This window comes from Oxyura jamaicensis, chromosome 4 (assembly GCF_011077185.1).
Source record: "Oxyura jamaicensis isolate SHBP4307 breed ruddy duck chromosome 4, BPBGC_Ojam_1.0, whole genome shotgun sequence".
Classification (NCBI taxonomy): Eukaryota; Metazoa; Chordata; class Aves; order Anseriformes; family Anatidae; genus Oxyura; species Oxyura jamaicensis.
In genome coordinates this window covers 19,910,403-19,938,336 of record NC_048896.1, presented here as the reverse complement: position 1 = coordinate 19,938,336, position 27,934 = coordinate 19,910,403, and the positions used below count along the sequence as shown (strand labels likewise).

The following is a 27,934-nucleotide window of genomic DNA, read 5'->3' as shown; positions in this document are numbered from 1 at the left end:
TACTGGAAAGCTGGGGAGGGAGTCTGTCAGGGGTTGTAGTGACAGGGCAAGGGGAAATTGTTTTAAACTAGAAGAGGGGAGATTTAGATGAGATGTTAGGAGGGAATTCTTCACCCGGAGGGTGGTGAGGCACTGAACAGGCTGCCCAGAGAAGCTGTGGATGCTCCAGCTCTGGAGGCCAGGTTGGACAAGGCCCTGGGCAACAGGATCATCCCTGCCCATGGCAGGGTTTGGAACTGGATGGGCTTTAAGGTCCCTGCCAACCCAAACCATTCTGTGATTCTATCATTGGCTACTTAAAATTGGTTTGAATTAATCATGAGGGCACCTGAGTTTCTATAAAAAAGAAAGGTTAATGAAATATTTTAATATTGCAAAAGAACTGTCTTAGTCATGAAAATGGACAAATGATTTTGGCTACAACTACCAAAGAAAATAGCTTGAGGCTTCTATCTGACTTGGGATATTTGAGTCCAAACGTGTGAAATTTAACACTTAATAGCTAGTGAAAACAGTCTGAAGGGGAGGGGGGAACGGGGGGCCATATTCCTGGCAAACTTAGTAAGGACTTTTTTAATAGCGAAGATTAAGATGCAGTTGTAATACAGTTCACTCTGCAGTGAGAACTATGGTCAGCAGGCACCTCTCATCTTCAGTGGATACCAGAACGACCAGCACCTGGCAGATGATTTCTCAGCGCCCTTACACAGCCAGTTGAGAAAGGCCTACAGATTTCGGGATGAATAACCCCTACTTTGAGCCGAGGTCTGTGCAGAATCATGTCGGCACCTCACCGCAAAGTCCTGCTGCCCGTCCTGCGGGCTGGCGACCCCCGCCCGCTCCGCTCCCGTGGGTTTAAGGGCTGTAGCTCCGGGACGGGGCGAAGAGAGCTGGGGGAACCGCTGAGGAGCGGGGTTGATGCACTGCCCGCCCGCCTGTCACCACTGGATGCCGCCATCCGCCGGCGGGCGCCGTCCCGCCTCGTCCCACCCCGGCCCGCCGGGGGGCGCCGCTTCCCTCCGGCCCCGAGCCGCTGAGCGGAGCCCGGGGGCTGCTGGGAGACGCCATTTTGTCGGCGTGCACTGGGCGCCGGGAGCTTCCCGCAGCCGAGGCGGGCGAGGAGGGCCCGGGGCTCGGTGAGTCGGCGGCGGTATCCCCGCGGCGCCGGGGCGGGAGCGCTCGGTCCCTGGGGGGCCGGGGGGCTTGAGCGGTTAGCGGGGTTGGCTGCCGGGCCGGGGAGGCGTTGCCACGGGAACGGGCGCGCCCCTATCGCCCTGAGCACGGAGCCGAGCCGAGCCGGGAGCTCCCGTCCCTGGGACGCGGAGCTCCCTGCGGAGGTTCCGTGGTAGAGACGTAGCGGGTGCCTGGGGGGCATCGGCCTTGCAGTGTTTGTGGTGTTTGGTGGAAATTCAGTGTTAACAGCGCCCGAGGGGACTGTACCCGAGGCTGTTCCCTTTATGCTGGAAGCTCTGGCTTTGTCAGAGTGCTCAGCCGCCGGGATTTTGTGGGCACACAGAGCCTGCTGACCCCGCGTTGTGTTTTCGCAGAAAGAAGGGAGCCCTTGTGTTAACAGAGCAGGGGCAGGGCAGCCTGTCACACCTCTGCCTGATCGTAGCACCCCTTGGGAGAGCCAAAATGAATGATAAGGCCTGAAGTCCGCAAGTGACTTCCATCTGGATAGAACAGAATACTGTGTTTTCTTCACATAAGTAACTAAAATAAACATTTCTTATGCTAGCATACACTTTTGCAATCTTTATGGGTTCTTTTTTGAACTTTGTCTCTCCTTCCCTACTTTATTTTTTTTTTTCAATACCCATTTCAAGAATGTTCTTTCTGTAGATAAAAATGCAGTTTTATTAAAGGTTTCTACGGTAAGAGTATTTGTTCTCTCAGGTCACTTTTCTCAGTTGTAATTCAAACCAATTCAAGTAGTTCTCTTTTGCCTAATGGTTATGTACTTATGCTGATATATTTCTTTTTAATATTTGGTGTACTTCTATTTCTGTACTATTGTCCATCTGAGGCTCCTGTGTTCCTAATAGGAGCTGCATCATTGGGTGTAAGACTTAATTTTGGTCTTGATAATTTCTGTACTTTTTAACTATATTGTTAGGCTGCATTTGCTAAAAGCTGCATTTGCTCTTGAAGTTGCTTTTAGATAATTTTGCAGATCTGTGTTGATGAGATTTTCATTATTGCAATCTCACATGATTTTAGTACTTCATACAGTTACAGGAAGGTGTTATTTCCTAAGTGAACAACCAGAAACTATAAGATCTTACATTAAGCCAGTTGGGAACAAAAAGCAGACAACCAAAGGGAAACAAAAATCACTTTCTTTTTAATCAAACAAAATGTCAAATTCTTTTTATCTTAAACCTTAAAGAAGTCGTGTGGCATATATATTAACTTAATGAGTCTGTATAATGAAGTCACTGCATAATAGAGAAGACAAACTCAGTCTTCAAAAGGTGAGTTTTCATGTGGTGGATTTGTTAATTTCTTATTTGGATATTTTTCATTTTCTTAAGCCCTTTTGCTACCTTGCAGTTTTCTTTGGGGCCATTTAAAGAACACCTGACTTCTTCTGTCCTTAGAAAACTGGGCAGCTGCTTGTTGGCCAAGAAGGGCAAGGAAATGAGTTAATGATAATCCCATACCTCTTCTGACCTTGCCCTTTGTAACCAGAAGCAAAAGTGAAATAATTATGATGTAGGTGTGGGGTTTTCTTGGTTTCTTTTTGACTGCTCTAGCTGATATGAGGCAGACTTATGTTTGTTATCAGAACAGTTAGAAAATGTGTGTTCATATATAAGTTTCTGAATTACAGAGATGGATTTTGTTGCAGGCCTCTGTGTACCGATGATAGCAATTCTACACCTGATGCAGTCCTGCCTGGGTGGACGAGGCAGCTGCAGGGAACTGAAGAGTTTCAAAAAATCCAGTTTATAGTCTGATGCAAAATTCTCTGAGGGAGAAGGCTGGATCATTGGATCTTTTTCTGCCTGTTTACAGGCTTTCTTCTTTTTGCTATCATCTAATTTTTATTTCCAGGGTTTTGTTTTATCCTCTTTGCATCTTTTGGAGTTTCCCCAGTCTTACAACCCTTGCTACTTTCAACGAAACATCTGAATTTCAGACTTTTACTGACCTTTGATTCTCTCAATTTTAAAACATATTTTAACTTGGATTTCTTGCCCAAAAGATGTCATTGTGAAATGCTTTATTTGAATCATAGCCTTCTTAAACTATGCTGAAGATTATATAGAAAGGAAAATTTTTAACCTTTGTATTTCTAGCAAGCAGAATGTAAATACTGGAATTTGTTGTAAAGATTGGTATGTAGTAGAGGTGCAACTACTATCTGCTTTGGTTAATGTATTACTAAACTTGGTTGATGGTTGGGTACTAATTTCATAGGGGGAAGTAAATACCCTTTCCATTTTATTTTTTTGTATCAGGAATTAACAGTCTCTTGCAGCTTTTTATTTTGTCTAACAAGTGGTCTGTCCTGGAGAGTTCTAAGCCAAAATACTCCAAACATGACTGTTGAAAGTCAGGCTCTGGAAGCAGATTTTTGAACCAGAGGGGGAGAAATACATGGTTGTGCAGGAAGGTTAAAAGTACAGGAAGACTGAAGGAGACATCACAAAGCCTGGACTGGGTTGTCCTTCAGGACTAGGAATCCTTAGGACTAGTTGCTGATGATTCCGAACAGCCCAAACTATGCTACAGAATATTTATTATTGCTTTTTCTATCCTTGATTGGTTATTGGGTTGATACCAGCAATCAGAAGTTTGCCCCCTCCATGTGCTGCTGTGCTTTTGACTGGGAGAGGAAGGGACAGAAGCTCAGTTCATGGGATGAGTTTCTGCACAGCTAATTTTGGGAGCACTTCCTTTTATAGAAATGGGAATTGTAATACTGTATGAGTACAACTGAAAACTGTTACAAGAGAACTTGTGTGCCTCCTGTGTTAATTTTGGACTTGATGAGTATCCAAAAATCTTCTTTACTAGAGAGCAGGTTCTATTTTAAAACTTGCTTGATGGGATCTTCCCGAAGTTGAGAAGCCATCCTCAGCGAGCGGCATTACTTCTGTTACATGCCGCTTCATTTTACACTTCATGTATCTTGTAGTCCACAGTCCTTCCCCATCTGTGTTATGTTTCTTGTTAAATACAATGGTAAGCTGAGTGTTTTCAACAGGTGCAATTTTCATATTTCACTTTTGGTATGATATTAGAATGAATCCCCTAGTCATCCCACCTTCCTAACAAACCTCACATGAAAGTACAGAGGATAATTCGAGAGAGTTTCCAACTTAAACGATGAAGGCTGTGTGAGTGTATGCACATGGACGTGTACAGCCCCGCATGCAATAATGGTGAAGCGTTCCCACTGGTGATGCCAGGAAGAACCGCGATGCTATTGGTCTGTGAGCCTAAGCCCGAGCTGCCTGCCCTTCTGTGCTGTAGGAGGTCCCAGGCTCACTGCACTTCCCTCCTACTACACTTTTTTCCTTATGATCTGGAAGATTCAGCAGGTTTGCTGTGGCATTAATCACTGTATTGTAGCTCAAGTCACATCTTAATACATCTCCTTGATGAAAGCTGCTCTCTTTTTTCAGTCTTTTCCTTCAATTATGAGTTTAAATGATTTAAAGCGAAGCAGCAAAAGCTTGTGATGCTGCAACCTGCAGCACAGCTCACGCTCAAGAAGGGAGCTGCATCCATCACAGGGCACTGCGGTTTTTGCTTGGCAGTTTATGCTCTTCTGTATTTATTTAATGTATTCCTGTTGACTGGATAATTTGGTTTCTTAACCAAAAGAGCAGTAACTCAGCTTTCAGAGGTTACATTTCTATAGTAACACACTTCATAATCCCAGATTTTTATATTTTTTCTGTATTTAACTCAGCTGCTTTAAAGATGACAAAAGCAGCTTGTCCTTTCCAGTCTTAAGAGGGCTGGAACTGCACGGGGATGAAACTGCACAGCTTGCTTATTTGCTTCCTAAAGTTCCTCTGTTGTGACTCAGGTATATGTATCCTTTTCCTTGAGGACTCTTGGGGTAGCTTTGAAAAAGACTGTACCTTTTCTGACACAACGTGGAGGCTGTTAATGGTTGTTGGATTGATTTAGGGGAGATTGATTAAAAAAACAAACCAGCCCCCTAATCGTTGGTGTTGGTTTCATGGCTTAAAGCACGTTTCAGTTTGTATCAAGTACAACTGCCAAGCTCTTCTCTATTGAAGGGGAAGATTCTGGAAGTTTAGTTGCAATTTCCTGGTGCAGAACTTGTAGCTAAATCAAATTTCTATGAACAATACAACAGTTAATGAGTTAAATGTTCTGAAATTAAGACAAAATTTAAATAAAATGTAGATTTTCTATCCCATCAATTTTACGTCTAAAAGTGTATGTACAATATAAAAAGAATAATATTTTGAAAAAAAAAAGTTTTTGTTTTCTCTATGTAACAGTTTTGTCCTATTACAAAATCTGAAATTGTTGTCACATGGATTTGTGGAAGAAGCCTTTTATAAGAGGGGGAATGGTAAAATATTTAGGAAAATTAAGTTGTCAGTAGGGTTTGTGGAAACAAGATAGAAAGACTAATAGACTAGTTTTCCAGTAGGGAAAAAATCCCCGAATGTTAAATTTATTGTTTCCCTGTGGTTTGCCTGGAAAGAACACTTAGAGAATCTCAGTAAGCTGAAATGGTACAATTCTAAGTGACCTTGTAATTAAAAATTGATAGCTGAATCATGTATAGACTTTGATAGGATTTACAAGAGCCTTTCCTGAACAATATTTCATAATGTTCCTTCTTATGCCACGTATAAAATGTTCATCCAACTGCAACTGCCAGAGAAATTTGAGACTGCCAGGATTGCTTCTTCCTTTTTAATATTCTTTTATTTTGGTGGGGGGTTATTTGGAGTTTTTTGCTCTTGGTGTTAGAGCTTCTCTACTTTTACTCATAGTCTCTCCGTCTCACTCTCAGTATTCTTGAGGTTTGGGTTTTGGTAGCAGGATTTTTTCTGTGATTTTTTTCCCCTTCTCCTAACCTACCTTATTTTTAGGTACTGTCATCTGTAGGCAATGCATTTCAGGGGCAGCAAATGTCAGATCTAAACTTCTGCTTTGGATAGGTTTCCCAAACTAAAGATGCCAGCATCTCTCTTGCACTTTACTGTGTAGTAAGCACTAGTATGTTGTGGCACGGCTAAAATAGTTTTCTCCAGACCTTCATTCCTTCCTCTTCCTTGGCACAATCATTATCAGCTCTAGGTGGTTATGTCTTATGTTTGACTACTCCTGATGCCTCTATAGGACCTCATACTGCAACACGCCAGTATTTTCTACAGTGGCTGATATTTACTCTTTCCTATACATAGAGCTAAAATTCTTCTCAAGACATTATTTTGCAAGTTGGAAAATGTGATATTTTTTTTTCTGTGCCCTTGGCAGATAAAAATTTGTCTCACTCATCTACTGAAAGCACTGCCATGAATCTATTCTTCTTGTTTATTGTACTGCCATGAATCTATTCTTCTTGTTTATTGTACTGCACTGTACCCATCTGACTTCTTCATGAAGAAGAGTACCTTCTCAAAACAGTGTGCTTCTATTGGCCTGGTTATATTTGTTTCTAAGATTGATGGAGAGCATAAAAACCCTTGTGACTGGAGTCCAGACTTAGGAGGATCTAATCGCCTCCTGTAACCTTGAGCGGCTGACTGACTTCTTACGGTGTTAAACCTTGACCGGACGCTAAGTAGGACCTGTTTGAAAACCAGACACAGTAAGCTGAGCTGATGCATTTACGTAGGATTTGGTGCCAGATCAAAGAGCGTAGTGTAGATATATGGCCTCTTTATTTAAAAACAACAAAAAAAAACACATCTTCTCCAGGCAATATATTTTTTTATGGTTATTGATACTTAGATATAAGTGTGCTGAGGTTTGTAAACGCTTTTAAAATTTCCTTTGTTATTAATCCATGTAGGTGTAAGTAAGTTAGTAGCATGTGTCTTCCTTGATCTAATTGCAGCTGAGCAGGCTCAAAGTGAAATTCAGTGAAGTGACACGTGGACAGTCTGCGTGTCAGCTGGTACGGCGTGTCCTGTCTGGTATTTACTTGGTGCACCACTCTGACATTTCAGACTTCAGTCAACAATAAACACTAGCATCGCTCTCATAGTGAGCATGTCAAGCAGTAGGAGCTGGGTGTTGAATGTACCCTCTGGTCAGGAGCAGGCTGTGCAAGTGTATTTCTGACCTGAAGGTTACAGCCGTGCTTGCCATGTGGAAGGAGAGGACTTAAAAATAACTCCTTGTAATGTCAATCTGTTGCAGGATTAAGGATGGAAATCATGGCTGGTAAAATATAGTGAAAGAGAAAAGCAGGTTCTGTGCTTCCCTGAAGCGTTGCAGTCCTGGGTGACGTGGTGCTGTCATACTGTTGCATAAAATCATACCTGTTCATGTTCTTAAACTTGAATTGTAAATCTTTGACTTGCAAAGCCCGTGTGTGCAGTTTTTTATTTTGAATAAGGTAATTATCTTTGTTTTAAACTTTTGCCTGCGTTTTTTCATCTGAAGCTTAATCAGTGGACTGTATTAATTGGTGCTTTAGCTTGAAAGTGGGAGGTGTCTTGTGACAAATACCTGGAGATATTAAACTTGGCTCAGCTACTTGAAGGCTTTCAGGCTAAAATAGGCTTTGTTTACTCACTGCACATGTAAGATACTTAAAGCTTCACTAATAGTTTATATAGATATATAAATAAAATCTCCTGGGCTTTGTAAGTGAAAACTAAGTATAAAATTTCTGGACCTTCTCCTTATAATATGTGAATAATTAAATATCTGTCAAAAGGCTTAAATAACTTCCTCTCTGAACTTCAATCTACAGCTGGTATATGTTGTAAAGTTTTATGTATGCATGCTAGTTGGCTGCTTGTTATTAATTTACATTTCTCAGGTATAAACTGTTCCATTTTTTTTTTCAGTTAATTTTGAGTTGTATGTAGCAAGTTATTGTTTATAATCATTGTTCCATGTAATATGTAAGGCAGCTGTTACAAGACCTGTGTAGGAGTATTATTCTTAAGCAACAGTCTAGTTGTAACTTCACACTTTGAGCAGATGATTTTAACAGCTGTTTGAAATAGAAATAATTAAACTCAATGTTGTATTTCAAGTAGTACTGATATATTTAAAGCAGTACGTCCACAGAATAATATGTTAATATAGTTTTCTGTTAGATAAAACTGTCCTGAGAGATGTCAAATGGTGATGTTCAGAGGGGATGTCAAATGGAAAGGGCTCCATGATGTGGATGGAGCATGTTCGAGCTAGCCAATACCTGCGAAGGGCTTGTCCTGCTTCTGGCTTTGCTGAATTGAGATGCTCTTTGGGAGGCTTCAAGTACAGTGGCTACCTCTGTCTGCTCCAGGAGCTCAAAATGGTGCAATGTGGCTGATAGGATTTGAAGCAATTGTTTCATATATGACAACTGGACCTTCTCTGAGTGCTAACTATTCTTTCAGCATGTGCTTTTCACACTATTTGGGACATGGGACATGACTTTACTTCTTTTGTTAAAAAAGGTAAATAAATACTGAAGTACTCAAAGCACTCTTGAACAGCACTCTAGAAAACAGTGTTTGAAAGAATAAAGTCATTAATTTCAACGTTGTAAATAATGAATTCATTATATATACATTTATTGGTTTTGTCCTAATGTTTATTTCCAGTCATTTTCCCTTGATTGTTATAACCTTCAGCACAGTACATAGAGGGGTTTTTCTGCTTCAGATGGTGGTGTTACCAGACTGAAAGGCATTGTCCTGTGATTTCCATGGTGGTAGAGGGTGGCGCAGAATTTGAGGTAGTTCTGTTTGTTTGGTTTTGTTCAGCATTCACGGTTAATTAAATGCAATCACAGCTGAAGTGATAAAGCTGGAAAAGAACATCTCAGTTAAGTGAATATAATCTCCATCATAACATCTACTATTTCAGTTTAGTCTTTGATCTTCTTGCTCCCCTCTTTGCATGTGTTTCCTTCTCAATTCCTTAAGTATAATTCAAACACACAACTTTCCAGGAAGCACCAAAAGGATCAACAGAGTAAGTGAAATAAACCAAATAAAAGCCAATTTATATAATAGTTCAAAGCTCATGCTGTTATTTCTGCAACGAGAGTCTGTCACATATGAGATGTACCACCTACGTGATGTTTTGAGTTCTATAGCCCATATTTTTTAAAGGTGTTAAGTTATTTCAGAAGAAGAGGAGAAAATGTACAATTGAACTTGATATGCTTATTAACACCCGGAAAAAGAAATCTTCCTTAAAAGAAGTTATCTAAAACATAAACTCTTGCCAATTACTTGAAATCAAAATTTTCAGAACTTCCAACTGATTTTATATATATATATATATATATATATATATATTTGTATATATTATATTTGTATATATATTATATTTGTATATAATATATATATATATTAATGAGGTGTCTTTAATTGTCTGATGGGGTTGAGGTTCATTGAAAGAGTCCAGAGACAGACTGTAGGACCTGGGCTCGCCCATGAAGCATAAGCATGGATCAGAGGGTACTGGAGAAGTTGGGCCTCACTCAAGATACAGTATTTGCACTGATTGCTTTGGTAAAGTACCACATTTAGCTAATGAAAAGTAATAACTTAGTGTGAGCAGTGCATGCATGTTATAATGAAGTTCAAACCTATTGCACATTGATGTGTTTTTTTTTTTTGGCCATGCATATGAATAATACTGCTATACTGTTTTTTTTTAAGAACAGAAAAATTTCAGATGAGTTGTGATAAAGCATCAATTGTTCAAGTTCTGCTTCTTGAAGTGCTGCCTAGAACATGTTGGTAGCTTATGAGAAATGGAGACATAGGAAATTGTGTCTCTTAACTTCCCATGTCCTACTCATCATTGCAGTGTGAGGTCACCCATCTGACATAAGGAACAAAGGAGGAGGAACTAAGGGGCATCTTTGTGTCTCCAGTAAATTCTTGGGATGTCAGACTTGAGCCTCTGTCTGTCTCCTCCCCTTTTGCTAAAGTGAGGGAAGACGAATGACAGAGTGGCTGAGCACATTGTGATTTGCCTCAGTTAGTTTGTATCAACAGATCCAGAAGGGATGGAATAGCTCTGTTCTGGTTTTAAAGTATATATACAATTTATTATTATTATTATTATTTTTTTAATGGGGTAAGAGTTGTGTTTTTCATTCTTTCTGAGCTGGTTTCTGTGTATGTAAAGTAAAAAGCAAGATATGCTGCTATTCATATATTGAAAACACGTGTATTTGTTTTTTTAAGATTGATTTTGAGAAGGAATCTCTGAAGGGTGTCAGTAGGCTTTGTTTGCTGCCTTCTGGGAAGTCTTACAGGCATGAAGATAAGAAAAAAAGAGTGTGCAGCTCAGGCTATTTGGGAACTACAAATCGTTATATGAACACAGTGTAGTAATAACGATGAGGGTCCCTTAAGGTCATTTGAGATCTTTACAGAAACAGTCCTAGAAGATTTCAAAATAAGATTTTGAAAAGGAATTAAATATGAACCTTTAAACTTGATATTATAAAAGCGGGTTTCTTTATTAGTAGTATGTATCATGACGGTTCTCATATTACTACATGTAATTACTGTTTTCTGCCCTTTGAAAGTCCAAACAAACATATAGGTCAGATTTCTAGGTCAGTCAATGCAATTTATTCAATAGCTACTTCTGAATTTGCTAAGCTAAAGCAGAGAAGCACATTATGATTCAGTGTAACGTCAGGTGTTACTATACTAGTTACAAACTGCCTTACAGAAATAATTTGAGTCCCTGCTCAGAACTAGTCCTGTCTCCATGGCTGCAGGAAGTGAGCATGCTGGCTTTCCAACGTCATGTTTTCTCACACTGCTTAGTGGTTAATGAGCTTTGTCATTTTGGCAAGTGAGGTGGCGATCCTGCGATGCACAGTAATTTTCCCCGCCCCTGTCTGAAATTTGAAAAAAGTTTTCCTCTTCTTGCTCAATCTGGTATTATACAAACAGGTATAATTGCAACATCTGCACTGACCATACAGCAAGTATAGTCGATGTTACTGCAGGTGTTGGGGAATGAGAACTGAGAACAAAGCTTTTGGGCAGATAAAGGCCTCCTGTTTTTCAGATGTTTTCAGCATTGTTCTAGTTCAAGTTTCTATTTTTTTAGACTGTCTCAAGCAAATGCTTTTCTTTGAGCAAAGATAGCTCTCAAGAAGGGTGTCACATTGAACTATCAAGTCTTTGACAGTAACTGCTGACAGTACGGAGGGTCTTCCTGGCCAAGTTTTCTAAGGACAGGTAATAACTGCTTGCTTGTTTCTGATTTGCTTTATGTACCTTACTGGTGTAAAGCATGTTCTTGCCTAACGCAAGTTGCAGAGAGCTGTGGAGGTACTGCGGGCAAGGGGCAGTCCAGACCTGCTGTGGGCTGGTCCCAGCTTATCCCAGGCAGCCCTGGAACTGATGGAAATAATGGGGAACCCCGGTGCTTTACGTCAGGCTGCACAACAATGTTCAGACCAAGAAACATGGCACCCTTTCCTGAACTTGGCTACCTGGTGCTGGATTCACCTGCTTGGGGGTAGGCTGCTCCCTGCCAGCAGGGGCATGGGTACCCATAGGCAGCTGTCACCTGAAGGCAAGCCACGTGGGAGCAGGAACCCCTAATTTTGCAAGTCCAACTCATCCTATTGCTTTCTATTAATGCAACCAGTAACCAGTTACGAGTTACGTGGGTGCTGACTTGGAGTACTTTGTCTTGAATGGAGGGAGTGGAATGCACCAGGTGTGCAAGAGGAACTACTTCAGGGACAGGACCACTTCCAGTGCGAATTGCCAGGGCTGGATGCTAGCTTGGCTTTTGCTCCTGTGCTCACCTGTGAGCTTTCAGTGCTGTTTCAAATCATTGGTGGCTTTGTGGCCATTTGAGGAAGAGAAGTGTCCTTTGACCATTGAATGTGACTTGGCATGTCCTGTGTTCATTTTTGTGGAACAGCTAAAAGAGGAATTGGCCTCAGAATTTGTGGTTGGTTTATTGCAAAGATTATTGGTAGGGATATTTTTGGAATGTTTAAAATAAATGTGGTGCTATTTTATCCATAAGATGCGTCATTTTTTGTTGTAATGAGAGGTTTTTTTCCTCATAGAGTTCAATGGATGCTGCTAGCAAAGCAGTGTGTTTGTTTGGCACTACAAATATTAGTACATCCTCTGAGAGAGGAACTAAAGCTGTGACTTGTTTCCTGGCCATGCTGTAAGTCCAGTGCGCACTTAAAGGAATAAAAATAAGCATAGATAGAAGGTGTGTCTTGGCTTTGATGGCATGGTTGCTAGTAAATAAAGTTAAACATATCCTTAAGTGTTTTTAGGATTAGAATCTAGCTTTGTAAAATTGTTTTTCCTAGATATTTTGCGGACTTCATATTGTGTGGGTTGAGGGACTACAACTCACGAGGTTTGCATCTGACTTGGTCTGAAAAGGGTTGTTCTGTCTTACTCTGCACCTGGTGGCACTTGTTGAAATGAGGATAAAACCGCTTATGTGACCTTGAAGATTTACCACCTTGTTGAGCTTAAGGGTCTTACAGAGGAAAACCAGCTAAATTAATGTAGTACCTGAATTTTTCATTACAGTTGGTAGGTTTCAGAGTCCTCTCCAGAATAAGTGGGATCTTTCCCTGTAGAAGATGAAGCTGTTTGGCAGCGCATACCAGGAAACTTAACATGGAATGCTTAAGTGGAATGCCTCCCTGTACCTATGTAATGATTGTCTGTACTCTAACTTCTTTGTCTCTCTGGGGAATGTACTTGTGTCCTCTGGAGTGTGGTTGGGCTGGGTGATTTTTTTCTCAAGTCTTTGTCATCTGTTCTTAAGGTCTACCCAGTTCTGTGAGCGAGGCCTTTGGTGTGGTGGGTCGTGTACTCTCTATCTGTAACCTCATGGTAGTATTTTCTCTCATCCCCCTACTACTTTGTTGATCACTATCAATGCAATCACTTTGGTATGAATGAGGTTGAACAAGCCTCCTCCCTCTACCTCACCTTTTCTTTTGCGCTTCTCCCTGAGCAGGATTGTCCAGTCAAGCACGTGCTGAAGCGTCTCTGTCTAAAGAATTTACATCCTGTCAAAATTGGATAGATGTTTTGTTCTGTTACATGGCTTTTGCAGTGAAGCTCATTATTTGAAGTGATAGACTTAAGTAATAGTTCTCAAATAGAATGTAATTTTCTATATATTGGCTTTGTCTTGCTGCTGATGGTATCTTTTCCCTTTCCTGGTCACCAATTTTCATGATGCTGAACTTTAAGGACTTAATCACCTTGCCAAAATGGGTATCAGCTTGCCCAACATACATGAGTTCAAATATTCCCGGCAGAATAGAAAAGGACAGCACAGATGACCTGGCTATTAGATACATCTTGTATCTTTTTACCTACAAGATAATGTCATGAACTTAGCTATGTTATTGCTATGAATGGTGTAGTTAATTAAGAACCATGGAAAAATGTATGTTGTTTTTTTTTTTTTGTATGTGAGCTGTTTACATTACTGCAATCTCTTAGCCTTGAGGCTCAAACAGAAGAGGCTTTTTGCCCACAAGCCTAAAGATCCCAAATCCAGAATACAAGTTTAATGGAAGGTTTTATGTAATTTTTGCCTCATAATTTACATTTTTGAGTTCTTTATATGAGCAGTACTGCTTCTAATTGCCATATATACAGTTTTGAAGAGCAATATATCAGAAATAAGTGAAATTTCCTTCCATTCAATGAAACATCTTTTCAGAATAGTAAATGCAGTCTAATTCTGTTTTCCAAGCACTGCTGACAAACTGATTCAGACTGACCATGAAAATAAGAAAATGCTTGTGCTCCATAGCAGCACTCTCAGTGCTAAATTCTTGCTTGATGGCCTGCCTTGTAAAGCTGCAGATGGGAAATAGGATATATTACCTATTATCTCATATGTAGAGAATGGCACTTAGTTAAATACATTTTGTTCTTCCATTTCTTTTTGCTAATCACTGAATTACTGCCTTGTGCTATGAAGTTTGTTTGAGCACTCTTGTAGTAATTCAATTTACCGCTTAGCGAAGGAGTAAGCTTGAGATGTCTGTCAACAGTAGCCTTTGTTTTACATTAGGTTTTCTAAATAATCATATCACTGTAGTTGTTAGGACAAGGGATTAATTTTTACTGTAGTCCTACTTAATCCGTCTTGGGGTGAAGGTTGTGATTGCTTGGGTTTTGTACACTGAGTTGCTTTCTCTCATCCTTATGGCAGAAGGGGCTTGTTTGAGCGCTTTTAGCAGCCACGTGGTACCCAGGGGCCCGGCGTGCTCACACAGGAAAAGTGTAGGCAGAGGTAGGAGTGGGACTGGTGCTAGGGAGAGGCTGGTTCCCTTGGGGAGGACAGGGAAGGCAAAAGCTGTGGTGGTGGCAGAGATACAGGAATCCCTTTTGCTTCTGCTGGCCAGGCACAAAAAGAAGCAGTGTGCTGGGCACCAGCACTAATCCTGTGTAGGGCAAGAAACTGAGCTGGAAGGAGAGCACAGCATCTTAATAAATGGCCAGTGAAACATCTGAATTAATTTACTCAGATGTTTTGCTAAAAGGAAAACTGAGAAATATGTCTTGAAAACATAAACACAAGTCCAGAGGCTATTTTTTTTCTTTCTGATGATAGATTTACCAGTTGATGCCAATCTGTAATGGACTGGTGGTTGTGGCATTAGTACAGGGGAAACCAAGATAGTTGTGCTGTGAAACTGGACTGTAAAATCTTGCACATGTAAATCAAAGCCAGACTACATCACATTCGGTAACTTCATATTTTGGGTTTGGAAGTCTTTTGGCAGAGTTTTTGCCCAGAGCTTTTATTAAATGCTTCAATTGATTTCATTCTTGAAATGTTTTTTCTTTTTTTTTTTTTTTTTAAAGAACATTGTTTTAAATTTATAAATGGATAAACTTGTATACATTCCAGACAAATCTTTATTGGTCAGGTTTTATGATTCGTTCCTGTAAAACATTATGATCTATCTGGCTTTAGTTTTATTTTTGGTTTAGCAGGCAAGGGTGATATGGGAGGAACAAGAGGAGGCATTCTTTGTATATTTAAAGGAGAGCTAGTTTAATTTACCTCTTTCCAGGCTTGCAAATGTGTACCATGGATTCTTCTGTCTGAAATTAACATCTGTGTGCTTCATTTAGGAAATCTGAAAGAAGAGCCTTGCACATGAAGAGATGACGTGTAATGGCCCAGGTAACTCTGAGCCTCATGCCACTCCAGGCACTGACTGTGACCAGGATTGGGCCCAAGAACACCACCGACTAGGTAGCTTTGTTGAATTTCCACTTGACTGTCCGGTTTCAGCATCAGCTCTGGCACAAGCTGGCTTTATTTATATTGGCAAAGGCGATAAAGTGAAGTGCTTCAGTTGCCACGCAACTGTTGAAGGATGGCAGCCTGGTGATTCTGCAGTTGAGAGACACAAAAACCTTTCCCCAAACTGCAGATTTATTACTGAGTCTACTTTTTTGGAGAACAATCTGCGTCCTCTTGCCCAGAACTACCAGCATAGAGCTGAAAAGAACAGCAGCAATTCAGCGCTCTCGCCTGCTCTGGATGACTCACCTGAACTGGAGGCAGACTACCTGTTGAGAACTAGGCAGGTTGTGGATATGTCAGATACTTTGTATCCTAAAAACCCTGCTATGTGCAGTGAAGAGGCAAGGTTAAAGTCCTTTTACAACTGGCCCTCCTATGGCCTGTTGATGCCAAAGGAATTGGCTAGTGCTGGACTCTATTACACGGGTGTTGGTGATCAAGTGGCATGTTTTTGTTGTGGTGGAAAACTGAAAAACTGGGAACCTAGTGACAGAGCATGGTCAGAACACAAGAGGCACTACCCCAGATGCTTTTTTGTCCTGGGCCGGGATGTTGGAAATATTCCAAGTGAATCTATTCCTGCTGAGCTGGGAAGAAATGGTCTAAATGATGAACAGCATCCGAGGAATCCATCCATGGCGGAATATGAAAGGCGGATACAAACCTTTTTAAATTGGATATACCCTGTTAACAAGGAACAACTTGCTGAAGCTGGGTTCTATAGCATAGGTAAGGCGGACCTTAAAATGGCTAATATTTCTTACAAATAAATTTTAATTGAAAAAGTACTTTATTATGAAAAAATATGCATTTTGTTATTCTAATATAGAATGATTTACCAGAATTTTAATTGAGTTGGAATTCATTCTACTCTGCAAACCATTTTTTGTAGTTCTTATATAAAATCTGTCACATCAAGTGTTGTTTTTTTTTTTTTTTAGCAAAATACAAACTTATCATAACTTTATTTTTCTAGCAGTGAAATATCAAAATGAATTTTCCTTGCTGGCTAAAACTTAGTTAATCTATTTCTCACAATGACAGTTTTTGAAGCTAATATTTTTTTAAAATTACAAGTGCTGTCTTTCAGGTAGCAACCTCCAGTTTAATGAGCAGGCTTGTGGCTTATACACAAGCCTATGAACAAGGCAATCTAGGTTATCTGCCATTTTAATTAGTTAATGTGTTCCCGTTATCATAGCATCTGGACACCCGTAACAAGCCAATGCCATTATGACCTACAGTAAAAGCTTTTTGAAGTCAATGACTCTACTGGCAGAGTTTTTACTCTTAGAAATGTAGTGTATAACTTGGATAAGGTTCTAAAATATCTCTGTGCATTGTTTTCCCAAGCTGGAGAAGGCAAAGAATACCTTATTAGATTGAATTGCATGGTGCAGATGAAGATCTTTGAAATTGTTCACTGAGAGATGCTGTGCAAAGTATGGCTGTTATTAGGTCACAAAGAAAAGGGGGATTAGCCAGAATAACTTCTTCTTTTGATCTTAATTGGCTTCTATCTTGGTAGCTCCCGGAAGAACTGTTTAATCTGATACCATTTGTTTTACTTACGGCCATAAATGAAACTGTTGATATAGTCTATTCTTATATGGGTGATACATGGGCAATATTTGTACCCATTAGAATTGTTTTATTAATTTCATCTTGAATTCCTAAAAATAACTAGCTTACCACAGCCAAGAGAAATCTGTACTGTGGAGGTACGCTAAAAGGGGAGTTCAGCAGACCAGAGAGCTTTTAAAGTGACTTCTGTGGAAACTGTTTCCAGGGGGCTGAAAAGGGCTGCAGCAGAAAACAAATATCCCTACTTCCTCTCATTTCAATCACCACACTACCTAAGCAGTTTCTGTTGCAGTCTTTAATTGTAACAGGCCCAATGCTAGAACTGAGAGATGCAATTTCTTCTAACACCTGAGCCAGTTATACTACAGCTGTGTAGAGCCCATTAATTTTAATGGTGAAGTGGAGGAGCAAAAAGGCACATAAGCATCCTTTTGAATTAAGTTTCTATTAATAATTTCCACTCTTGCTTGCTTCGCTGTGACTTAAATAGAAAACAGAACTGTGGTCATGAGGACAGATCACTTTGCGTCAATTATTTTCCAAATAAATTCTTTGTGGTAGTCACTTAATGGCTTGCTTATCAGTGGAATGTGCTATCTGATAATAGATAATTTTTAGCATTTGTTTTTTATCCGTATAATTACATGCTAAAATGGAATTCAGAAACATTTTATTTGACTCATGTTTTGTATTTTTAAACTCAATTTTTTTCCTGAATGTTTGTTTCAGATCATATTTACTATGTCCTCCTTTAAATTTGATTTTTTTTCCAGTTGCAATTGCTAATCAGTATTACAAATACTTTTCTTTATTTCTGTTTTTTCCTCCTTAATAACTTAGAGTTTTATTTGAGAACTCACATACTTTTTTGTAGGCCTAATACTAACTTTATCTTTACGTGTTTCCTAAGGTAACGGTGATCATGTTGTGTGCTTCCACTGTGGTGGAGGATTGCAGGAATGGAAGGAAAATGAAGACCCATGGGATCAACATGCCAAATGGTTTCCTGGGTAAGTTATATTTTGCTGTTTTCTTGTGGCATGTTTAAGTCTTATTTATAGTATATTATGTCTTTGTGACAGAGCTTATGAATAAAAATTTCAGAAATTTGGCTATGGCTTGACGTATTTATGAAAATAATTTCATTTTTTTAGTTGCTCTCCTCCTCTTCCTTCGTTTCTGTCATGTAGGCACCAACCTATTGTTATCTTCCATGTTTTATAGTGTGTGGTCCTCATTTTTGTTATTCCATCTGTTTTATCTCTATAATCTTGCTGTTATGTGTATAATGATCCATATATACTTTAATGTTGTATTGCAGGCTTCAGAAGAGGATATTAACACAATGTCATCTTTGAGAGGTAGAAGGGACTTAGTCTAAAGTGGGTGGGGAAGGAACTAAATCTCAAGAGGTTGAGAGCACAGCTAAGTCATTAGAAGTGATCAGACTGAAAGTCTGCCATGAAAATTTACTTTCTGAAACTCTAAGTCAGTATTAACGTACGTCAGCTTGATTGTAGGGATTATTAAGGGGAAGAGGAGACTTGTGTCTGTAGTTACTGACATCTCAGCTAGCATAATTGTGAAGTTGTGTGAATACATATCTGATTATTTCCTCATTATCCAAGCAATACATTCTAATTGTTATTTTAAGAGCTCGATACCTGCCAAACTTTTTAATTTAAGTCAGGATACAAAATGGCTAGTTTAGTCATGGTGCAAACAAACCTGAAGAAATCAGTTATGGTATTGAACTCAAAATAGACTGCTGCATAATTTTCAAGGATTGAGGATTCTAAACCTGTAAGTGGTTTTTAGAAGGCTGCCTATTTTCTAAAATCCCTTTTGAGGAAAGAAGGAATGACTCATTGTTTCTTACAGGTGGATAAATGCTGTCTAAGTACAACGTTTAAGCTGCTTGTATAAAAAAGTGAAAGATACCTATCTTTTGTTTGTTAGCTGCCAAACCCACCTTCTGCAGTGAAAGATCCTCTGGAAAGTCAATGTTTATGCATTAGCTGATCTTTTTTTTTCCAGTAGTGATACAGGCATCTTCTAAATATTAGTCTCTCCCAGTTGAAAGCATTCAATTCCTAGTTTTGGGCTTGCTGTAGTAAATGATTAAAAGATAGATTTTCTTGCTGCTACTTTTCACTCCTACTTTTCACATGGGTTTGGCTTTGTTTTAATTTTCTTTGTTGTGAAATTGTTTCCTTAAATTATACCTAATTTGATTACCTCCTCTCAGATCATTAAAAGTTATATATGGAGTTTTTGTTTACACATCCACTTCAGTGGCAGTGTTTGAGTCTTACAACATGCTGTGTATGTCCGTGAACTGCTGAAGGTAGAGAACTACTTGGGAGAAGTTACAGTGTTCTCTACATATTCTCATAAGTAAAAACTCTACCCAGTGGCTAGGACTGATTGGGAAATAAAAGGCACCTGCCTTACCAGGGACTGCTTTTCTTTGCTTACTAAAGACTAAAAGAAACAGAAGAAACAGCATTTCAGTATAATGTTAGTTATTCATTGGAGTCCTAACTTATAAAAACTTGTGGTGTCAGATGGCCTGGCCAGCAACTCTTTAGCTTTCTCTTTCACCAAAAACATGCAACAGTAAGTATTGCTGAAGTGATTGAGATGTTTTTAGAAATGCTAAGGCATTACTGATGTTGATTAAACATTTAGAGATTCAAGAAGCAAGTATGATGTAGGAATTCTGTTGAACCTTTCCAATGCTACATAATCAACTGTTTGCAGCTTGTGTAGTTATATTAAAACTAAATATTTTTTGTTTGTAGGTGCAGGTTCGTGAGAGAGGAAAAGGGACTAGAATTTATAAATAATGTTCACTTAGGAGGTGGATGTAGGGATTCAACAGTAAGTATTTTGCTTATTAATCAAATACCATTTTGTTAAAATAGAAAACAATATTAACATAATTTTCTTATGGTTGCTCTTCTCATAATTTGTGTAATTTATAGTCTTCCTGCTGCTTCATTCATTAGCAAAAGTGAAAAACATTGAGGTATATTTTGGGTTCTGTTATTTGGGATTTATAGATCTCACAGTTCTTCCTAATTACGTTATGGATCAGAGGTAGGCTACCTTTTATGTGTTGTATATTTGATACTAAACAAATGCTATTTTTTGTAGCCTGGGAATCAATGGCTTATGAGTAATTCCATTATTCAAGTGTAGTAGATATCTTTTTTCCTGTTGGTAGGGCATTGATAAATTGTACGGTCACCAAAACGTAAATCTGATGTTATTTTAGAATTGATAGGCTAAAAACTATATAAATCTTATTGCAAAGAAGTGTTAAAATGAAAATTTAAAACAATATGAAAAGCATAACAAAATAAGGATCCCTTTGTCACTGTTAAGAACATAGTAAAGTTTTACTCAATAAAATAACCAAGATCAAATAGCTATTTCATGTCTTATAACTAAGTAGGTTTCCCTCTGCCAATTTCAGAAGTGTAATTTTGTCATCTTTATATTACTTTTTTTAGATAGAAGCTGCTGAAGTGACAGTACTTCCAAAAGGTATCTATTTATTAAAACAATCATTTTATAATTAAGTATAAAAATAATAAAAACTTTTTTGGACTATCTATATTTTCATGGATAGTAAAGGAAATGGTTAATTTCAAAGTTGACTATTATATTTTTCAATAACAAACGACAGGCAAAATGTTGGGTGATATTCTTCCACTGCTCCATTGCTTCTAAGCAACTGCACGGTGAGGTTTATTTTCCTTGAAGGAATTTGAATCATGATAGGATAAATATTGTAAAGAAGAGGTAGTATACCATGAAAGTACCGATAGGGTGCCATCTTATTTTTGTCGCTAGGAAGTATGCATCAAGTACTTAATTAGTAGTGTTATGGGATGAATTAAAGAATACTGAAATGAAACAATGGTTGCTTTTCAATGAGGCAGGAAGAGTTCGACTGTTGAATGGCAAGGAATAGGAAGCCAAGAAAGTTTAAATAGCTTGTTACGTTTTCGATTATTAGACATTCCTGCAATGTTTGTCTCACAAATATGAAGGAATAAAAACGCAAGATGGTTAAAGGAATAGTAGGAAGTCAGCATCCTGACAGGGAATGATAGCTGTTGCTATTAAGAGTGCTTACACAAAACCTATTTTAGAAATCTCTCAAATACTGCTCTTTTATGAGAGGAAATTAAGAATTTTGCTCTTTGAGTAATCTTGTGAAGTAAAGAAGAAATTAGTCTTTTACATTTAAAAGAAGAGTTGGAAATAAGTCACACTGCTAACAAACCTATTCAAACAATAACATTGAAAAAGAGGAAGGAGGAGGTCCAGTCGACTGAAGTCTGTTTTCCTACAGCAGTATTGTGTTTTACTGTGGAGAGGCTTACTTCAGAAATAGGACAAAAATCATCCTTGTGTTTTGGTTTTGTAAGTGTCATGTTTTTTTGGTTTCTATCACTGCATATATGACTTTTTCTTCCCCGAACTGAATTACAATTAATGTAATGTTAACAAATACTTATGTGTTCATTGTGCATTGGGATCTGATGAATTTCAGCTAACATTCAGTTATGGAATTTGTGATATTAATTATATAAGACATTGATTTTAGAAATTACATTGACACTGTTGAAGTAGTAGATTTGAATAGTAAACCTAGGAGTAATTTTGTTATAAGTAGATGAAGAGAGTCTAGGAAAGCTAGGGTTGAAGAACTCAACTCTGAAATTTTCAGTGTTTTTACAATGCAATTCCTAGAACTAGCAAAATTCCCTAGTTTTTTTTTTTTTTTTTGCTAAGTATTTCCAAAAGGTGTCTTAGAGAACTACTGTGAATACGGTCAGATACTCAGTCTCACTCATTTTTTTTCTTGTTTTAGATGATCACTTACAGAATCATTTGGTACAAAATGCCATACACATGGGTTTCAGTTTGTCTGAGATTAAGAGTATTATGCAAAAGAAATTGCAGATGTCTGGAGCAAGCTATACATCTGTTGAGGATCTGGTAGCAGACTTAATAAGTGCTCAAAAAGAAAATCTAAAGGAAGAAACACCAAATGAAAACCCACTTGAGCAAGGTGAACTTATTAAATTGTAAAACCTATGTGTGTATTTTGGTATCAGCTCTTTAGCCTATGAAATAGATCTATCTATTATTATCTATCTATTATCTATTATTATCTATCTATCCACAGACCCAAGTCTTACTTAATTTGAAGTTAGAGTATTATAAGTTAAAATTCAAGACAGCATTTTTGGACATTAAAAAATATGAACAAGGGAGTGATAAAAATATTTGAGGTTAGTAGCATTTAGAAATACCATCTACAAAATAAATAGAGTTGTATTAATACCACAAAGCTGTATAATACTGAAATAGTCTAGCGTCCTCTGGGAAAATTGATACGTTAACTAAAAAGACAAAATTACTGTGACCAAAAAAAAAAAAAAAAGGCAAGGATAACTACAGATGCTGGGACTCTAGTGGCAAACTGAAATAGACAGAACAATGTTCTGTCAAATATTCAGTATACAAAAAAAATAAAATAAATACTTCACTGTTAAGACTTCTCAAATACAAAATTAGCATTAGTACTAACAGCACTGGATAGAAGCATTTTCCTTCTTGGGAAGTAAGGAAAACTGTACTTCTAGGTGTTGTTTCTTTTCAATTATTTGTGTTCCAGCTATGCTGGGACATGCAGGTCATGGTTGGAAAGCCGTTATGGTACACTCCACAAATAGACCAGAAATGAGATTTCTGACTCAAGAGGCTTGTAGTCTTAAAGACAAGCATATGGGTGAATTCATAGGGAGGGAAAAGACCATCTGGGTGGCATGATAGGTAGGGATGTTATTAGCCCACTCTTTTAATAAGATTTTTCGTAGATACTATTTGGATAAAGAACTTGCGATGAAGATAGGCATAATTTTTTTTGTGAATGATTGTGGGGAGTTTCTCCCAAGTGGTAGGGGAAGGCCTTTTGAATTATGCATTTTCAAATGGAGCATTCTATAAAATCCAGAGCTAATGTACAATGCAAAATGGATTCTTTCTAGATTACAATTCTTCAAGCTTTCGAAGTATGGGCATTTTCGTAAACAGAGATAAGGAAGGAAATTCTATCCTCATTCTTCTAATTGAGGAAACTTGCTAAGAAAAGAAAATGCAAATTACTTAACCAGTATCAGTGAACTCTTCTTTCACCTTCTTTATAGATTTTGGGAAAGCCATTCATGGGAAGTCTTTGGAAAGAAAGGTTCCTGATTGGAATATGCGTAGTCTAGATTCCAAGTATATTTCAAACTCAAAATATAGCAAATATAGCTATTTTCCCTGCATTGGCCCTGGAGTTGTGTGTGTGAAGAGAGGATTCCATGTTACAGTTTGGCTTCCTGTTGCATAAATTTATTTTTGCTTTTTAAAGATGTGACCTTTAAATCATACGAAGAGAACCTTGTCCTTCTGTGAAGAGTGGAAAAATTAGATGTAGATGCTATTAAAGTCTGTAACTTTTTTTCTATGTGCTTGTTTTCCTTAGATCTCAGTATGGAAGAGAAGTTAAGGCGCTTGCAGGAAGAAAAGCTTTGTAAAATCTGTATGGCTAAAGACATATCAGTAGTCCTCATTCCCTGTGGCCACCTAGTTGCTTGTAAGGAATGTGCTGAAGCAGTTAATGTATGTCCTTTGTGTTGTACAAATATTCTAAAAAGACAGAAAATTTTTATGTATTAGCATACAGTACTGTAGCTGCAACTGTTTCCTGCTTTATATTTCTTTAAATATGTATAATGTGATAACAGACGGTTGGGTTTTCAGCAGTCTAGCGCACTTATTTATGGAGCATCTCACTTTAGGGGTAATGTAAACAATAAAGCTTTAATCAACACTCAGAAATAGGAGTTGACCGTCAGAAGCTGCTAATTTTTGTTTAAAACACTCATGTTCAACTGCCTCTTCATTGCACTACTTACTTTTTGTTTTTACTTCAGTCAAAGTTGTAACCTCAGATAACTTCCTGCATTTTCAGATCTTCTATTTGAGTGTTCACGTTTCTATTAATGTAACAAATACATGAGTTAAATATATATATTCTTTCATGAAATGGAATAGGAAAACTGAGTGTTCTGATGGAGCAGTAGTGATACTGCATTTCCCCCCACTAACAGATCAGCCAAGTCATACAGAGTGAAAAATATATATTATTATTTTTTATTTACTTATTTGTAGTCTGTTTCTGCTAATTGTCATTTGTTTAGCTCTCATGTATCAAAAATAGAGCTGGTTAACTTCTTGCAGAATCAAGGATAAAAACAGTCTCATCAGAGGAAACAAATTGCTTTAGAATAGTTTTTATATTGTTACTTTGAATATTCAAATGTCTGAATTTATTTTCTGGGGATTACAATACTTTCTGATTCATTAGATGCTACCATCTATCTTATCCCCTACTAATCCAGTGTTACTGGTTTTTAAAAAAAAAAAATCAGCTAAAATATCATGTCTGCTAATTTTATTCTTGTCACTTCCTCATCTAAAGAGTTAGATTCCCATAACATCAGTAAGAACAGGTTTGCTATACTGAATTCTGACTTTTTTTTCTAGCTACAATTGCCTCTGAAGGATGTCTATCTTCTTGTCATTCGTGTTTACACTTCTAAGAGTCTGTAACCAGCCTCCAAATAATCATTAACAGGCTAAATAAACATGCAACACATAGAAAGAAATAGCCCTGAATATTTCTGATTTTCTTCTCTTTTCTTTCTTGACTGACAAGTTAGCAACACCCTCACAATTAATGGACCCTTTTGAAACTACTTTAAACTTTAAAGATATTGTAATTGCCTCTGTATAGCTATGACTAAAAAAAGACAAGTTTTAACTCATGTTAATCATGATGTTAATCAGAACATTCATTCCTAAGTTCATTTTATATGCTACTTACAAACATAAAAATGTGCAATTAATCCCAGAATGTAATCATATGGTAGTATTTATATTTTTCTGGTGACAAACTATGTGTATGTAAATTTGTTAAAATTATTTTCTTAATTGATTTTTTTTTTCTGTAAACTCCAATATTGAAAGGTAAATAAATCTTCTGTAAGTTCAGTTCATAGACCTAGCTTGGCAAACCCTAAGGAACACAAAGCTTTATTTGTGTGTTCATTCCTTCACTTCGTTTTGGTTTCCTAGGACTCTCTAACTGAAGTTTATGCCAATACAGTTGTATGAAGAATCAGGCACTTGATAAAAATTGGTGTATACTAATTTTTGAAATTCAGATATTATGTGTATCATCTCAGGTTTTAGCTTCTTGAAAACAACGTGTGATTGAAAATGTTGTCTTATTTCTGTAAGTATAGCTGTGACATAATTCAGAGACTGTAAACCAGCTGCTCAAAGATTTCACCTTACGTTTGGTACTGCTACTCTCTAAGTTTGTCTGTTCTGACAAACAGTTCCTGACTCCCCAGGTATTTTGACTGTTTTAACTGTATATAGGTGGTCTCAGTAAACTGCTTTTCGACTTGGTTTTTCTCAAAAATTCCTCTGTATACCAAGTTCATTCCTTACAAGAGAACTCAACAGAAATGAAGGAGATTTTACATACCTCAAGCCCTTCATTATGACAGGAGCTGTCTTACTGTAAAGTTTCCCCATGCACACGAAGATGTTCAATGTTCTTGTTTATCATATTTGTAACATTTAGTGTTATCCTAACTCTACTGCTGATACTTTAAGTACAGCTGGCTTACAGTCACTCCAATTCTGTGATTTCCTTATTTTGTGTATGTACTAATATGTTCTGTATACATATAAATTTTATCTTGGAGTTGTACACACTGAGTAATATATTCAATTAATGGTACTTTATACAGAATATAGTTTTTTAAATATGATACAAGTTTTAAATTTAAGACACAGAAACATAATGTCTCTATTTTTTGTTAGATATTTGCTATGATTATATGAGATTTCACAGAACTGACATGTTGTTCTGGTGCAATTTTGTGAATATTTTAAATAAAGTGCAATCCAGTTGTTCCCGGAGTAGCGTATTTGATTCTTACATGCAAAAGATGTCATAACAGAAGGTTGCTTTCTGCTGCATTTTTGGTTTGTAACTCAACTGTTCCTAATTAACATGTGTGAGTAAGGATGATATTTTGAGAGGAAATAATCCATGTTTTGAGTTTAAAACTGTTGATTTTAAAACAAGTTCAATTAGCTAATTTTTGTAATAAATTAGAATGTAATTCTTAGGAATATACGACTAGAACTTCATAAAGAATTGGGCACTTGGATTCATATTCCTCTTCTGGAAAAAAATAGGTATGTCATTCTGGTAAGGAAGGTTTTATTTTTGCTTTGTGTCTTTTGAAGAGCTTTAGCATTTGAGAACTCACACAGGGCTTTCTGAGACAAATAAAGGTTGGCTGTTCTGGCAGGCTTGTTTATAGCTCCCATATTCACTTACAGAGAAGGTTTTTGTTAACGTTCACAGGAAACTAAAGAGAGGTAAGTGCATGTGAGCTGGTGTATCTTGTCTGAAGTAGCTTGTTTAGTTAATGTTGCAAACTATGTTAGGTTTGTTACCTAACCTTGACCTAAGTCATGTGGATGAGCTGGATCTACCTTACAGGCTGCAAAATTTGGCATGAAGACTAGCCAAAACCATACCTGGGAAAGAGACTGACCAAATGTTAGTGAGAATCCTCATAAATTTTAATCATAGTAAGGAGGTGAATTGGGATGTTAGTATGTAAACTGTTCAAGAAAAAAAATAGAAATAAGGCACGATATCTTCAAAAGTGAAATGGATATTGCTTAATCTCTTTGTTTTCCTAGTAAATAATACAAAATGCTTCATATTAGAACTTAATACTAATCTTTAAAAGATATACTGTATAACTTCATTTTCCTTTTTAAAATCTTATAAAAGATAGAGTACTATAATAATACTTCAGATTTTAATCATTTGGGAACATTAAAGGGTTAAGATCCTGTTAGCAAGATGACAAAACTGCTCTGTAGGTTTAGTTTTCTTATAGAAAAAAAAAAATTAATCAGAGTTCTATTCAGACTAAATGTGAGAAAATAATTAGCATACTCGTCAATTTTGACATCTTGAATTGGGAAGATTTTTTTTCAAATTACTTTTATTTTCAGTATCTTAAAGAAACAGAAGAAATTACATGGACACTGATAAGGAGTATTTAAAGTGAGAGAAGTGAAAGATGCAAATAAATGCAGTCAAAGCACAGGTCCTTTGAAAAGGAGGTTAGTAGCAGGACAAAGACGCCTGGAATTTGGCTTTTACTAAAGATTTTTTGGAATGAAGAGCTATGGAGTAAAATCAAGTATTGGTTATTTGGTAGCTGTTTTTCTGCTGATTACTATGTAAAATCTTTATTTCCATTTAACAGACAATGGTAGAACTATTCGCTGCTCTAGGTATGTGGGAGATTTACAAGGGTTTTTAATAATGTATTCAGGATTTTTTGTTTAGAAAACATGGAAATTATATGCCTAGTTTAGCATGCAAAGTAAGGAAAAAACATAAATTCTTACGTGTTTAGCTTTTTCTCAGTGCTTTGAGATAAGGGTTTTGAAACATGATACTGATTTATTCTACAGTTTGCTGTAACTCGTATCTCCACAGATACTTAGCTGTCCGTACTTTTTTTCTTGTTTTGTTTTTGGCTTGTTCTAAAGCCCATAGCACAGTAAAAAGATTTTCACTGATTATGGAATTTTTTTGGATCATCTTTCCTTCTCAAGTAGAGTAGCTTTTTCCTTTTCAAGTAGAGTGTTTTTCAACTTCTTTTAGTGTTGCGTGGTTAATTTTGACCAC

The 27,934-nt window shown here is 37.5% G+C and overlaps 1 protein-coding gene across 5 annotated transcripts; it reads left to right on the top strand.

Annotated features, from left to right (window-relative positions):
* Positions 1 to 769: 769 nt before the first annotated feature.
* Positions 770 to 26,130, top strand: XIAP (X-linked inhibitor of apoptosis). Of its 5 annotated transcripts, none has more exons than XM_035325015.1 (7): positions 770 to 901; positions 15,302 to 16,209; positions 17,975 to 18,074; positions 19,869 to 19,947; positions 20,583 to 20,616; positions 21,953 to 22,153; positions 23,618 to 26,130. In XM_035325015.1, the coding sequence occupies exons 2-7, from the start codon at positions 15,336 to 15,338 to the stop codon at positions 23,809 to 23,811; spliced, it is 1,482 nt and encodes a 493-aa protein (XP_035180906.1). In that variant the 5' UTR covers positions 770 to 901; positions 15,302 to 15,335; the 3' UTR covers positions 23,812 to 26,130. The 5 variants fall into 5 exon arrangements, with proteins under 5 accessions (XP_035180906.1, XP_035180902.1, XP_035180904.1 ...); XM_035325011.1 differs by lacking the exon at positions 770 to 901 and adding an exon at positions 1,003 to 1,136 and having other exon boundaries at positions 15,303 to 16,209; XM_035325013.1 differs by lacking the exon at positions 770 to 901 and adding an exon at positions 1,334 to 1,647 and having other exon boundaries at positions 15,303 to 16,209.
* The last annotated feature ends 1,804 nt before the right edge of the window (positions 26,131 to 27,934 follow it).

Excerpts from the sequence above, each read along its gene's own strand:
- XIAP (XM_035325015.1), top strand. The coding sequence starts at position 15,336 with ATGACGTGTAATGGCCCAGGTAACTCTGAGCCTCATGCCACTCCAGGC. Across the intron at positions 20,617-21,952 it reads AGTGACAGTACTTCCAAAAG|ATGATCACTTACAGAATCAT; the intron begins GTATCTATTTAT and ends TTCTTGTTTTAG. Across the intron at positions 22,154-23,617 it reads TGAAAACCCACTTGAGCAAG|ATCTCAGTATGGAAGAGAAG; the intron begins GTGAACTTATTA and ends TGTTTTCCTTAG.